Genomic DNA, 16,314 nt, shown 5'->3' with positions numbered 1-16,314 from the left:
TCCAGCGATCCGGGGAGCGACCCTTTGCGCCCTCGCCCTCCGACGCCATTGCCACGAGGAGAAGAATCGGGGAACCCCCTGCCCGCTATAAAAGGTAAAATTACCTGCTTGCCGCTCCGAGCTGTAACGAACTGGTGTCCCAGTGAGTAGCTGCAATGAACGTTTAAAGAAACGTCGAATTAAACGCCTTTAAAGACGTTTAAAATTTTTTTTTTTTTTTTTTTTTTTTTTTAAACGAGCCAGCGGGAGGGGGGAGAAAAGGAGGGACCTGGCACCACCAGGTTTGCACTTGCTCAAAAGAGCCCTCAACCCCAGGCCTCAACAAAACCTAAGGATTAGGCTTGGAGGCCTAGCCAGAGCTGCTGCTGTGTGTGACCACCACCTGCTGAGATAGAGAACATACTGAGGAGTTTCCGGCAGCACATGACCACATATAGGGAGGCAAAAGTTTGCTCTCTATCTCCACCTGCTGGTAGATGGACACAACCCCACCAGTCTATGGATTGATCAGCTTGATGATATGGAAAGGAAGATTACTGTAGGACTGTACGAAAATTCTCAAAGGAGAACAAATCATGCAATCTGCAAAGTAATCGCAATTTTAAAAATACACGTAATAATGAATTTCAAGTGACTGTAGCATGGATAATGTAGCATTCAATAAAACTCCTAAATAATTACATTTCTCTGTGAATTGGAATAAGAGCCATCTAAAAGAGAAATTTAGTGGACAATCCATTGAATATGTTCTTGGCAAAAACAAACTTGTCTTTGTAACATTTAATTGAAGCCCATTAGTAGTTATCCAATTTTGAATTAATTTAATCTAATGAAACAAACCAGTCAAAGCTGGTTTGATAGAATTCTCTACATTAAAAAAAAAGAAAAAGAGAAATCCTGTGGTTACTAACAACCATAAAATTATTTGCCTAACAGTTGTTTTGAGAGGTCGCCAAATGACTACCAGGCTTCAAATCTACTGGCATTTAGTTCACTGTTGACTTAACCAAACAGGTCTGGAATATGTATTATCTGTATTAGTTGACCCTAATGGATAGAGCAGCAGAACCAGGGATGCCAGAGTTCAAATCCTACTGCTGCATCCTTGAGATCTTGGGCAAGCCAGTTAACCTTCCATTGCTTAAAGTACAAACTTTGGAGCCAATGCAAAAACAACTGCTGGTAGCAGTATGTGGTTAACAAGAGGTAGGCACAAAGCAAACAGTGCAGGAGTTAGCTCAGGTGTTAGACATCAGCACCCAGAACATTCAAATAAGTGTTCAGAAGGCTATTAGCTATTCCACCCTGATGTAGAGTTTTTAGGGGAGCACAACAAGAGAAGATTAGCAGCAAGTCTGAGGCAGTGTAGAAAGATTCCTCATGCCCTGATAAAGAGGGTGAGCCAAAGCTAGTAGCAAGGCCGGTCTTAGCAAGTGCGGGGCCCTATGCAGACCAATTTGGTGGGGCCCCATCCTAGCCCCTCCCTAGCCCCGCCCCCGCCCTAGCTCCACCCCATTGATTATTACATTTTTAGAACATTTTTTATTTATGAAATTTCAAATAAAGACAAATGAAGCTAAATTTGTACAGAAAAACTGATTGAAATAATAAGCACAATGCTATCATGAACCCCCCCCCCTCCCCAGAAATTATTCAGTTCAAGTCCACTACAATTAGTAGTTCCAATTCTCATAATCCCGGGGGGTCAGAGGTGCGGACACACAATCTCTCCACTGCAAAAGACTATACACAAACTTGTGCAAAAACACACTCATAACCTTACCAAACCATAACAGCACTAATTCCAAGAACAGGACGAGCTACAAACTTATGCGTGGAAAGGCAAAACTGTAATTATACCAGGCTCTAAAACACCATTACACTACCTCGTGAAAAAAACAAAACAAAAAGGGCTGCAAATACTACACGCTAGCAGGATACTGCACCTTGATCACACATGAAAAACACATGACAACAGATATGAAGGCAAAATACTGAACTGGAAAGTTACCTCAAGAAGTCAGACTTAGCATGCAGCAATACTAGAAAAATTGAAACTTACAAGCAAAATATCACAGATGCACATTTCCAAAAGCTGACATATTCCAATTAATAAATTCTGAATAAAATACTTTTTTCTACCTTTGTTGTCTGATTATTTAGTGGAGACCTTACAATGGCCATCGCTCATTCCTAGAAATGACCCTTAAGAAATAGGGATCTGCTGTATACTGGGGACCCAGATTGGCCACTGTCAGTGACATGAAGCTGTGCTTAGTCGACCATGTTTTTTCTTACATTCTTGGGTAGCCACCTTTTCAAGCTCAGGGCCAGCTTGCAGTCTCAAATCTATTGCTCCGTGGCTGTCGGTGCATCTACACAATCATCAGAATAACTTTTCACCAAGTCACTGCCACCATTTATCATTATCAATAGACTCAATGAGTGTACTAAAATATATGCTCTTCTCAGGTCAGAACCTTTTCAGCAGTAATTCAGTCCCACTGGATGCCAGTGATTACCCACTCTAACATCATAAACATTCTTTCCTTTCATAAGCATCTGGTCCAATATGGCCCCACTTGAGTTCCATTACCAGGTTCTGGAGCAATTCTCCTTGTAAAGGTTCCAGGCTCTCCCTACTTCAAGATAATACCACAGTAGGGATATACAAATCATCATCCGGCATATTGAAATCAGCTATCAATATTACCTTTCACAGCAATATTGTGCATTTCCTATTGAGATGATTTCATTATCAATATTTCAGTGCATGAGACATCTCTGTTACATTGTAAAATGTTACAGCTTCCCAGGTGAATCTTAATTCATGGAAATGGCATTACACATCGTGACTTAGAAACATCAAAAGTACATGAGTTTGATTAGTGTGTGGAAACTATAGCAATTTGATTCTAGCACAGTATCACACTTGGGAAATGAAATATATGAAACAGGTACAAAAGCAACCTGAGCTAGTAAAGTTAAAAATACAACACAAAACCTGACATATTTAATAAGCTGCTCATTTCACAGTTTTTTTTCCAGTCTCCAAAACAGTCTGTTTTTTCATAAATTGCTTCTTCCTACTTCAGTTGCAGAGTTTGCTGGGGAAGGGAAAGGGAGAATACTTTTGCAATAGTAAGGATGGCTCAGGCTGCTCACCTCCGCTCTAGTCTCCGCCTCCGACCAGACCACGACGCTCCCTGGCTCCAGCTCCTTTACCTGATGGCTGCAGGCTACTCACCTCCGCTCAGTCCGACCACGCTCTCCAGCTCCTTCCCGCTCAATGACTCCTGCCCGCCCTCGCCGGAAACAGAAAGTATCTGATCATTGGAAGGCAGGACATTGAAAGGCGGAAGGGAAGCTGGGTGAGCGAAGCCATCGTGCTGCCTGTGGCTGCTGCAACTGTCAGTCTGTTGGGTCGGAGCGGGCCACTGCAAATTGCTTGCAACTCTGTTGTCGACGTCTTCGTGAGACTGGACTGGGAGGCGGGAGCTGGCGGGGGGGGTGGCGAGCGAGCGAGCAAGCGATGATCGCGGTCCGGGGAGAAGGGAGCAGCTGCAGCAGGATTGGATTATGAGGGGAGAGGCAGAGTTGAGGCGCACCGCACGGGGCCCTATGCGGCCGCCTCGGTCGCCTCTCCCTAAGACCGGCCCTGGCTAGTAGCAACTCCCCAGACCCTAGACCAGTGGTGTGCTGGTAAATGTTTAACAACAGGCTCTCTCCCTGGTCCACCTCTGCGCCCCCCCCCCCCAAATTGCAGAGCTGGCTATAGCCGGGGAGAGAGCCTGGGGGGGGGGGGGCATGTATTACTCCAGGAAAAAATAAATTAAATGAACCTAGGTTCCAATCTAAATCATGTTTAATGTGGGATAAAATGCCATAAATAAGTAAATAAATATAAAATTTTAATGTTGAGAACCTGATTCTCGAAGTGGACATATTCCAAACACTACAATGAAAATAAAATGATTTTTTTTCTACCTTTGTTGTCTGGTGACTTTGTTTTTCTGATCATGCTGGCCCAGTATCCAATTCTGCTGCTATCTGTCCTCTTAACTCCGTTTCCAGGGCTTCCTTTCCATTTATTTCTTTACTTTCCGTCTTTCTTCTTCATTTCTTGCCCTACATCCATAAGTAAAAGCTGGGTCCTCCGCAGACTTGACTGTCCAGTGGATCCAGCTTCTGCCTATTTTCTTCATCCATGTGCAGTTTTTCTCCTCTCTTCCTTTTCCCTCATCTCCTTCCTCACTCTTCCCTCCCCTCCATCCATGTCCAGCATTTCTTCTCTCTCCCTTCCCTCCTCCATCCATGTCCAGCAACTCTCCTCTCCCATGCCCTCCCCTCCATCCACCCATGTCCAGCAACCCTTCTCTCCCCCCTGCCCTCCCCTCCGTCCACCCATGTCCAGCAACCCTCCTCTCCCCCCTGCCCTCCCCTCCGTCCACCCATGTCCAGCAACCCTCCTCTCCCCTCCATCCACCCATGTCCAGTAACCCTCCTCTCCCCCTGCCCTCCCCTCCATCCACCCATGTCCAGCAACTCTCCCCTCCCCTCCATCCACCCATGTCCAGCAACTCTCCTCTCCCCTGCCCCCCTCCAGCCACCCATACCCAGCGATTCTCTTCTCTCCCCTGCACCCCCTCCAGCCATCCATACCCAGCGATTCTCCTTTCTTCCTGCACTCCCTCCAGCCATCCATACCCAGCGATGCTCCTCTCTCCCCTGATTACCTCCATCGAAGTGGCTGCGTTATTGAAAGCCCTGCCCGTCTCTAGCCTTCCCTTCGAGTTCATTCCCTCAGAGTCCTTGCCCTCGCGGAAAGAGGAAATAATGTCAGAAGGCGGGACTCTGAGGGAACGAACTCACGAAGGGAAGGCTAGAGACGAGCAGGGCTTTCAATGACGTGGCCACTTCGACGGAGGTAATCAGGGAAGAGAGGAGAATCGCTGAGTAGGGGAAGGCAAACGAAGGCAGTGGTGGGAGGTGAGGTAAACGGGGTAAGCATGGCTTGTGGCACCCTCCTGCCATGCCTACCTCGTTTATCAGAGCCGGCTCGCCATGCTCAACAACTGGCTCGCAAGATCTTTTTTGTTTTTTTTTTTAACTCATCTTTATTGGCACAAAATCACAACATTAGAACACTGCTTTAACCGCAAATTATCTGTACATATTGCCAGTTCTATTGTCAAGTCTCATTGTGACTGACTTCCGGTGACATCACGCTCTGCAATGGCGGTCTGATTGCGGAGCTCCCGTCTTCCAGCCCGAAAACGAGCTAATATAAAGAGCAAACGATCCACAAAACAAGGTGGAAGCTGCGAGAGAGTGAGGCGAAAGATTCGCGATTCGTAAGATGGCGGATACAAAACTTAAAAAGGCAGATTTGGCGAACTTCGCTTACCGCCAACGGGAACGTGCGTCAGAGATACAGGTCGGAGAGCAAGAAGGCGAAGAGAACACATCTAGCCCGAAATCGCCGGCGAGCCAGAGAGAGCGGGAAACTGAAGATCAAAACGAGGTCCCGCAGGACAAATGGGACCAATTAAGTACATGGCTCCAGGATATAAAAAAAGTAATAAAAGAGATGCGGCAAGATTTTGCGCAACTGAGCGCGGATTTGAGGGAGGAAATCAAAGACTTGGGGAATCGCGTCAATGAGGTAGAAATGGGGCTAGAAGAACATGCAGAAACTTTAAATGAAGTAGAGAAACATATGGCAGAACAACAATCGGATATGAAATTTCTAACAGACAAGGTGGAAGACCTTGAAAATAGAAGCCGACGCTCCAATATTAGAGTGCGAGGCCTACCGGAGCTGCCTGAATATAATAACTGTGAAAAAGTAGTGCAAGCAATAGCAGCCCAACTTCTCTCCACAGCTGACCATCCAATAGCCCCAGAAACTATCCGACTAGAACGAGCACATCGGGCGTTGGGGTCAAGAAAGGCAAATACCCCAAAAGATATTGTGGCCTGCTTCTCGGAGTTCAAAGTGAAAGAAGAAGTTATGCACCAAGCTAGAGTGACCAGCCAAATCACATGGGAGACATATCCCATTGAACTGTTTCAAGACCTAGCAGCTACCACCTTAAAACGGCGTGGAGAACTGCGCCCGTTGACGGAGAAGCTTAGAGCAGAAGGAATAAAATACAGATGGCAACATCCATTTGCCCTAATATTTTATAAAGAAGGCAAACAACGTAAGGTGGCATCGCTAGAAGAGGCTCATGAATATTTGGGTCAAGAAAAGATGGATAAAGCATCGACGCCAAAACCATCATCTGGATTTCAAAGAAATGTCAAACAGAAGTGGCAGAGAGTCTCAAAAGGTCGTGGAAGGCTGCGGAGACAAGCGTCAGAGCAGACAATAATACCAGAGAAAGGCCCGTGAAAGAGCAACTACAATTGGAATACAAAGATAACACATGACGTGTTAATAATATGATAATCTGGATCGGGCTAGAACACACTGAACAACAAAGAAGGATCAAACAAACTGAGCAGGCTGGAAAAGTAAACGGGACCGGAAGTCCACACCATTATAGGCATGATCTCGATTACAATAGAGATGTGCTATATCAGGTTTTGGGGAAAGGAGGGAGGGGGGAGGGGGGGAGGAGGGAGGGAAAGGTGGTGTATAAGTAATGACTTATGGATTGATGTTGGGAGATAAAGTGTTCAAATGTATAACATTTAATGTGCGGGGCCTGAACTCCCCTACGAAGCGCCAATTAACATTCAAAGAAATGGTGCGCTTGAACGCAGATGTGGTACTCTTACAAGAGACACACCTGAAAAAAGGTTATGAGAAGTTAGTGTGTCACAAGCGATACCCCACTATATATTTCTCATCTTGCACAAACAACTCAAAACAGAGGGGGGTGTTAATAGCGCTGTCTAGCGCACTCCCTTGGGAGGTCAATAAGGTTATAAAAGATGTAGAAGGTAGATTTTTGATAATGTTAGTATCATTGTATAATGTTCAATATACAATTGTTAATGTTTATGCACCAAACACGGGACAGGGACTGTTTGTAGAAAAAGTAGAACAGCAAATACAAAAGCACCTGCAAGGTCACCTAATAATGGGTGGAGATTTTAATCTCACGATCCAACCACACTTAGATAACTCCACAGGCCAGGCAGTGTATGCTAAATCAGATAGGAAAATATGGAGGAGATTCATGGCTAGATGGGGCCTAACAGATATATGGAGAACCAAGCATGGACAAGAAAGAGACTACACATATTACTCTTCCCAATACAAAACATATTCTAGAATAGACGGATGGATGGGGGATGTGATAGTGGCAAATAGAACACGGGAAACATATATTGAACCTCGTACCTGGTCTGACCATGCTCCGGTGGTCCTAGAGCTAAGGGCAGGGGCCCGACAGGTGGGTGCCAGATATTGGCGGATGGACGAGACGCTTCTATTGGACACTAAAAATATCCCGGTAATAGAGAAATATATTCTGGAATATCTGGAATATAATGATGTGGGAGAGATCCACCCACAATTTATATGGGAGGGACTTAAAGCAGTGCTCCGAGGGAAATTAATAGCGTTGAGAGCCCATCTGACAAAAGAGCGAGCAGTACAGGAAGATAATATTAGAACAGAATTACGACAGCTTGAACAACAACATAAAAAAGATCCCAAGGACACTAAAGAATTGTCAAAAATGCAGGAACTGAGATTAAGCTGAACGAGTTACAGATGGCAGATTTAGCTGTCAAACTGCAAATAGTACAGCAGGAAAATTTCGAGTTGGAGACAAAGCGGGTAGGCTATTAGCATGCAAGTTAAAAAAAATGTCTCAACGCAATTATATAGGGGGTATACAAACGGCAGAAGGGGGCTATATCTCACAACTTGAACACATACATGAGGCATTTCTTGCTCACTTCACCAATCTATATGAACCAGAACAAACTCCTGAACTAGATGAAATAGAGCAATACTTGCAAGAGGCAGAGCTACCTCAGATAGGAAGATGGGGGTCGACTCATTTATCCTCACCCATCACATCGGAGGAGATAGGGTGGGCAATAACAGATATGGCAAATGGCAAAGCTCCTGGCCCGGATGGGTTTCCCACAAGATTTTACAAACTATTTAGTAAACATCTTATACCAGTATTACAGAAACTATTTAATGCATTGGAAGACTTGCAGAAGCTTCCAGACACCTGGAGACTGGCAGCGATAACCCTAATATTAAAACCAGGGAAAAACCCGAAATTATGCAGCTCTTACAGGCCAATATCACTCCTAAATGTGGATTATAAGATATTCACAAAAATCTTAGCCCGAAGGTTACAGAAGCAACTACCAGGGGTTATACAGTCAGATCAGGCGGGATTTATAGAGGGGCGCCAGACCTTTGACAATATAAGGTGTCTAATGCATGTTCTTCAACAGGTGAGAGACGACCAGACCCCGGCGGTACTGCTGTCAATAGACGCAGAAAAAGCGTTCGACCGCGTGGACTGGTCGTTTCTATTTGCAACATTACAACGAATAGGTATCGAGGGGAGGTTTTTGAACTGGCTACGTTTGCTATATCAGACTCCAATGGCCACTATAAAGATCAATGGGACATACACAAAAACATTTAACCTTTGGCGGGGAACCAGACAGGGATGTGCAATGTCACCACTACTATTTGCCCTATCATTGGAACCATTGGCCAATATGATTAGGAAAGATAGAGAGGTGACAGGAGTGGTGAGGGGCTTAAGGGAACATAAACTTATGCTGTTTGCCGATGATATTCTGATGACAATCTCGAACCCACTGAAAGCGGTAGAGAGGATAGTGGAACATCTAGCAAGATATGGGCAATTATCGGGATTTAAACCCAATCTAGACAAGTCGACCTTCCTTAATCTCACGGTACCGCCTGAGGAACTGGAGGCCCTTAATTTGGGCGACAAATTCCATACGGTACTTGGGAATACAGGTAACAACACAAATAGAGGGACTATTTGCAGCTAACTTCCCCCAAAAAGTTGAAGAATTATTTAGCGAATTGGATAAATGGGAAGGACTTAATGTCTCCTGGAAAGGGCGTATTAATGCGATTAAAATGATGCTGCTCCCGAAATTGTTGTATTTATTCATGGCAATTCCGATCCCAATCCCCAGTAGCTTTTTTGCAAAACTCAATCGCAAAATATTCGCATATATATGGAAAAAACGCCCACCAAGAGTACGGCGAACTATGATGTACCAAACTTGGGAGAGAGGAGGAATGGGGGTACCAAATTTTTACTTATATTACCAAGCGGCACAACTTCGTATTTTGGCAGAATGGTCCCCTGGAGCAGCCAAGAAATGGTTACATTGGGAAAGAGCATGGTTGGGTAGGAGAGCAATTGGGGATATTTTGTGGATACCAGGAGAGGAATTGGTCCCCATAATTAAACAAATGCCCATTGGATTAAAACATCCTATGTGGACATGGTATCAAGTGAGGAAGAAGCTTTTCCCTGAGAGGACTTATTATCGGCAAACAGCTATAAGATGGGCAACAGGAATTTCACTGGGGAAATCGGAGAAGGTATTTGAGATATGGGCCCAAGCAGGGTTATGCACACTGGGACAATTATGGAAAGAAGGAAAAATGCTTCCATTTAGAGAGCTTCAGGAAGAGTATGGTCTAAAAGAAAGAGATCTCACATACTACTGTAACTTACTTAGCTTCCTTAAAAAGAAAGCGCAGGATGAGTTGGACCTAGCTGAAACAGATATGGAGATAGCAATAAGTAGAGGGGGAGGCAGGGGAGGTATAACTCGCATATATTTGGCCCTGCTGGGACGTACCGACCCACAGGTGCGCTATCAAACCCAGTGGGAAGATGCGTTACAGACCACATACACCAAAACAGAATGGAAAGCAAATTACAAATACTTACTTAAGCCATCACTAGCACAATCAGTGAATGAAAATGGGTTTAAAATGTTGTATTGGTGGTACTATATGCCTGAGCGCCTCCATAAAATGTACCCGGGAGTCTCGGGGCAATGTTGGAGAGATTGTGGACACAGGGGATCATTTTACCACATTTGGTGGACTTGCGAGAAAGTACAGATATATTGGAAAGATGTAATGGAACTGGTTAACAGCATATTACAGAGCACATTTGCATGGAAAGCGGAGAACTGTTTGCTTCATTTCCGTCCAGCGTCCATTCCAAGCTGGCAACACAGACTGGCGATTCAATATTTTGTAGCTGCAAAACTAGGCTTGGCTCGAAAGTGGAAGCAAGTAGAGACACCATCCTTACAGTCGGTAACTAGAAAAGTAGACTTTCTTTACCAAATGTCCAAGCTAACAGCCATGCGAAGAGGATCCGTACTATCTTTTAACAAGATATGGACACTTTATGAACAATATAATGATTGCACTCAGTCACCACCTGGGTAGGGAGGGAGGGTAAGATATGGTTGATCAGAGGGGGGGAATTTAACAAATGAAAAGCAAATTGTAATTGAAATGTTGGAAGTTTGAATGCTGTTTATTTGATGACAATTTCAATAAAAAAAAAATTAAAAAAAAAAGTCTCATTGTGACAATTTTTCCAAACATTTTCTCCCTCCCGCCCACATCCCCCCTCCCCCCCCCCCCCAATTCCCTACCTTTACCCTCCCCCCTGCTCTTCAGGAATTTAGTACTCTACTCCGGGCCACTGGGGTTAATGTATCCCAAAATGGTGCCCAAGTTCCAAAAAGGCAAGTGCGGCGCTGGTCCGGAGTAACCCGGACACCCAGCTCCTCACTCCACCTCCGTGACACTTTCTCAAAGTCCTGAGGGCTAGTATGTTCTCTAAGATGCGCGTGGTAATATTTTAAGGGGACCCGGGACTGCGCATCAAGCCCCAACATTGCATTGAAGCATTCCCAAGTTTCCATACCGAAAGCTTCCCTGGGTAGAGAGTGAACATAATGTCTCAATTGTACATATGCGAAAGTGTCTCTCTTCTGCAATTTGAATTCCCTGCAGAGATTCAGGAATGGTTTCATCTTACCCTGTTCTGTCACCACTTGACTCACGTATTGCACTCCCGCTTTCTCCCATTCTCGAAATGTTCCGAAGGAAGACCCCACCGGAAACTCAGGGTTCCCTCTAATCGGCAACAATGGAGACACTGATTTCTTTAAAGTGAAAAATCTACAAAGCCACCTCCAGGTCTGTCTTAGGGGCGAAAAATCGGGGAGACCGGGCCCATGCCCACTGTCTGGCCCACCGGGGAGTGCACCCAGCTAGAAGTGTGTTGGCCCAAACCATTGCGTTTCATCCGCTACTTGGGAAAAAAATTGTTTGTTCTGGAACCAGTCAGAGATGTGTCGCATACTGCTGGCCACCGAAAAAAGGCGAAGATCCAAAAAACCTAGTCCTCCTTTATCTCGCGGTAATATTGCCCTCCTAAACGGAAGCCTAGCTCTCTTCCCCGTCCACAAAAAATTATTTAACTGTTTCTGTAACCATTTCTCATCTTTTTGTTGTAGATACAGGGGCAGAGTTTGGAATGTGTATATCCACCGGGGAAATAAGACCATATTATATAGTGCCACTCTCCCCATTACTGATACCGGGATTTCCTGCCAGCCCTGAAGGCTATTTGCTACTCGATCCTTTAAATAATTCATGTTTCGCTTGTATAGGGTATTCAAATCTGCAGGGATGTATACTCCCAGGTATCTCACCTCCTTCTGGACCCATTGCAATGGGAACTCTCCCTCCCAATCGCGCCTGATCTCCGACCTAGACAGTAGTGCCATGGATTTTTGAAGGTTTAGCGTAAATCCGGAGTATAGACCGAACTCGTCTATGGCTGATAGTAGCCTAGGGAGTGAGTGTTGCAGCTGTGTCAAGGTCAGAAACAGATCATCCACGAACGCCATTATCTTCACTTGGTTAATCGGAAGCTGCACCCCATGTATGTCTACGTCCACTGCCACTGTTCTTAACAAAGGCTCCAGATACAACAGGAAGAGCAGGGGGGACAATGGACACCCCTGTCTCGTACCTGCCCGCACCCGGAATGATGGGGACTTCATTCATTTACTAGGAGTCTAGCTGTGGGTTCCGTTTAAAGTAAATTAATCGCATCCAGGTACCATCCCTCCATCCCCACATACTCAAGCACTTTAAACAAATATTTCCAGTGGACCTTGTTGATCGCCTTCTCGGCGTCCATGCTGACCAACAATAAAAGTCAAGGTCTTTAGTTTGACATTGGGCTATAGCTAGTACTACTTTAGCTAGTACTACTTTTCTGACATTTAACACTGAGTGTCGATCTCTGACAAAGCCCACTTGGTGCTCTCCTATCAGTACATTCATGAGGTCGACATTTATTAGTGAGATGGGTCTGTACGAGTCTCCTCTGTCAATGGGTTTTCCCGGTTTGGGGATTAATGTTATCATCGCTTCATTTGCTCCTGGTGTCAACCGCCCTCGTTCAATAGCGGAGTCGTAGTACTCCAGCAGGGGCCCACTAACCTGGGCCTGCAAAATTTTGTAATATTCGGCAGTAAAACCATCGGGCCTAGGTGCGGAGCCCAGCGGAAGTGCCTTTACCACTTTCTGAATTTCCTGTGCCTGTAGTGGTTCTGACAGCCTTGCCCGCTGCAGGAATGAAAGGCGGGGAAGACCGGCATCATCCAGGTATTCCTCCATCGACAAGCCAGTGGTCTCTCCCTCTCCCGCGTAAATTTTGGAAAAATGTGAATGGAATGCCTTAGCTATTTCCTCGGAATTACATACCTGGGACCCCCCCCAGCCCGCGGATCGATGTGATTAATTTTCTTTGAGTGCGCGCTCTTGCAAGCCGAGCTAACAATTTCCCCGGTTTATTCCCGAACCTCTGAAACGGCATAAGTTTCACCAGGAGCCGTTTCTGAGTTTGTTCATGGATTAATGCATTCAGGGCCACGCCTGCTGCCACCCAGGAGTCACGATTTGCCACAGACGGGTTCTGACCATATTTTCGCTTTGCTACTCTTAGCGCTCGCTCCAGATTTATTATACCTGCTGCTAACCTCTTGGCCCGGATGCTCATGTACGCTATTGTTCCCCCCCCCCCCCCCCCCCCCCCCCCCCCCCCCCCCGTAGTACCGCTTTAGATGCCTCCCAGAACACTATGGGCGAATCACAGGAGTCTCTATTATAGGTAACGTATTGTTCCCATTGTTCTGTTATATATGCCACAAATTTAGGGTCTTTATACAAAAAGCAAGGGAACCTCCATGTACGTCCTGACTCTCCCGGGTGTGAGAATATTAGGTTCACCCAAATCATGGAATGGTCCGATATAGCTTCTGGGCCGATCTCCGCCTGACTGACCCGGAAAAACGATTGCTGTAGCAGTATGTAGTCTAGTCAGGACCAGGACTAATGCACCCTTGATTGGTGTGTATAATCCACCGTGGACGGATGCAACAAGCGCCATGGGTCCACCAGGTCCAGTGCCCGATACAGCCCCGGTAGTCCCCCCCTCTCTATCCGTACTCCTCCCCCAGATCTATCCACTACAGGGTCCATGACTTGATTAAAATTCCCCGCCCATATCCAAGGAGCATCTGAAAACTGTAATCCTAATGCAATTAGCTTTTGGAAAAAAGATGGCGGGTAATTGTTTGGGCCATATACTATGCATAGATAAAATCTCTGCCCACAAATTCTCATATGTGTCAATACCGCTCTCCCCTCCTGGTCTTTGTAAATCAATTTGGAAGTACAAAGCAATCCTTTCTTAATCAGGATGGCTACCCCACTCCGCTTGGCACCTGAAGATGAGTAAAAGCACTCCCCTACCCATTGCTGTTTTAATTTTTCATGTTCCTAATCATTTAATTTGGTTTCTTGAAGGCATGCCACCATGGCCCCGTGCTGTTTCAGCTGTGTCAATATCTTGGACCGTTTTATCGGAGACGAAATTCCTGAAACATTCCAAGATATTATCTTTACATCTAATTTATTCACCTGTCCCTTTGATTGGGGCCCTTGCCGGTCTAATTCTCTCGATGCTTCCCCGAGGAGCCCAGCCCTTCTCCCCGGTGAAGCTACATTTCCAGCGTCTTCGCGTTGAACTTTCCTGTTTGGCATACATATTAATTCCTATGCCTGAAGATCTTCCCCCCTCCCCCTCTCCTCGGTCCCTACTCCCCTTCCCCCCTCTTCCCTGCTCCCCCCTCTCCCCCCCATAATACATCCGACCCATTATTTAACGGGAATGGGTCACTTCCATGCTATCAGCCCCTACGCCCTCTAATATCATACATTATCACAAACCCTCTCTAGTTGAGGACCCCAGGGTCCCCGCTACCATTGTGTTCAGTCACTTTTTGTCCATAAACTCTTGTAGCTTCTTTCTCTGCCGCTGACCTCTACGTGGCCCCTCAGCTTTCAGCGTTCTCCCCTGCTGCGCCATTCTGATTGTTCTCCAAGTTCTGCATGAACATTGCTGCTGCTGTCGCACTGTCAAACATTTTCCACGCTCCATTTTGTTGCACCTTCAAAATTGCTGGATAAATCAGCATGAACTTGATACGCAGCTCGTGCAACCGTTGGCATATGGGATTAAACTTCCTCCTCCGCTCTTGTAAAGGAGCTGAAAAGTCTTGAAATATCTGAATGGTGTGGCCGTCATAAATAGTGGAGTCTCTCTTCAGTCGGTACCCTCGCAGGATTTCTGCCTTATGAATGTAATTATGGACCTTCAAAATCACTGCTCGTGGGGACCGGTGGCCATCTTGTTGTCGGCCCACCCTATGTGCACACTCTAGGCATAGCGATCCTGCGCTGTCCGACAGCGCAAACTCAGATTTCAACCATCTCTCCAGCTCTGGTATCAAGATCCGGTCCCCAACAGATTCCGGTAACCTGATGATTCTCAAATTTGCCCGTCTGGACCTGTTTTCTAGGTCGTCGATCTTAGACATTAGTTGCCCGATGGTATCAGACAGTTGCTTGATACGACTTGTATTTGGGGCCTGCACATCTTCCAGCTCCGGGACGCTACGCTGAAGCTCACTCGTTCGCTGCGTTGTTTCGCTCAGTAGCGATTCCAAATTTGCTACCTGACTCGACAGATGCTCCAGCTTAGGGTCCAGCGCGAGCCCCACCGCTTCTGTCAGCTGATTAAGTTGCTCCGCAGTGAATGACGGGCTCACGCGCTTTGCCTGCTCCTCGTCTCCGCTGGACGCTAGCTGTTTCTTAGACTGCACAGCCCAGACGCTCATGCGAGAGATCTGGCTCACACTCCAGAACAAAGGTCTTTTTTAAGACCACTACAATACAGACTGTATTTTACAACATTGCTAATTCTGGATTATCATTATCGTTCTCAAGTATTTAGACTCCTGATGTAGGCCCTTTGGCCGAAACACAACGTTGTGTCGAGTCAATATACTGATTAATAAAGTTTGGTTCATCTTCACTCTGGAACTCCTGGTTTTTTACCCACTGTTTTGTTGTATTGTGACTATCCGTGGGATTTCGTTGAGTTCTCCACGTTTGTGGATTCTCTACTGGTAGAAAAGGGCTTAACATGCAGGAAAGACCATATCACATATGACAGCGCTGAACCCATTCTTAGTGCAGCTTAGTAAAAAGGTCCCTAATTTAAGTATACAGTTGTAATAAATTTACTGCTCTACAGCACAACTACAAATAACTTCCTACATAGCTCCCTGCATCTTAGTTTACCAATTTGTCCACAACTTTGTTTTTTGTTTTTTTTTTTGCATGCAATGTCTGACCTTCAAATGACTCTTTATACTGGACAATATTTGGATGTTTCATATTAGCCAACACAGCAACTTCTTTCCTGGACTCCTGCCTTTCTTTTTTGGACATCTGTAAATGAAAGAAAACCTCCGCATAAATGAAAAACAGCAGGTTCTCGAAAGAGCAAACAGAAATACATTGCTAAGCCCTACTCACCCTGGAGATGTTAATCTCTTTGACCACGTACTGCTTGCCATCTTCCTTGGATCTGACCAGGATAGCTTTTCCAAAGGAGCCTTCCCCGATCTTATTCACCTTAGCATATTTTTCCATCTTTCCCACCTAAGTCATCCTAAGCAGCGTGCCCGGAAACAGGGCTTAATCCAACTCGGGGCGGGGAGGGGGACCTACAGAACAAAACCCCGAGGGCGGGGGGAGCGTCAAAACTGAACTTCACAGAAAGATAAACACTTAGTGGGCTCCAGAACCGAACTCCAAACAATGCTGCATTCGTCCTGAACCGCCCTGAGAGCTACTCACTACCCCCTCCTGAGTCTGATGTTACC

General features: G+C 45.8%; 1 protein-coding gene across 3 annotated transcripts in view; it reads right to left on the bottom strand.

Annotated features, from left to right (window-relative positions):
- Positions 1–16,314, bottom strand: part of NEK1 (NIMA related kinase 1) — a 335,744-nt gene extending 319,430 nt beyond the window's left edge. For all 3 annotated transcript variants that reach the window (XM_030191560.1, XM_030191562.1, XM_030191561.1), the window contains exons 1-2: positions 15,965–16,314; positions 15,781–15,877 (exon numbers count right to left, since the gene is read on the bottom strand). In XM_030191560.1, the coding sequence (XP_030047420.1) occupies positions 15,781–15,877; positions 15,965–16,081 (214 nt within the window). In that variant the 5' untranslated portion in view covers positions 16,082–16,314. The remainder of the gene's footprint in view (positions 1–15,780; positions 15,878–15,964) is intronic.

The sequence above is a fragment of the Microcaecilia unicolor genome, chromosome 2 (genome assembly GCF_901765095.1).
Source record: "Microcaecilia unicolor chromosome 2, aMicUni1.1, whole genome shotgun sequence".
Classification (NCBI taxonomy): Eukaryota; Metazoa; Chordata; class Amphibia; order Gymnophiona; family Siphonopidae; genus Microcaecilia; species Microcaecilia unicolor.
Note: the sequence above shows the minus strand (reverse complement) of the source record. Positions and strands in the feature narration are given on the sequence as shown.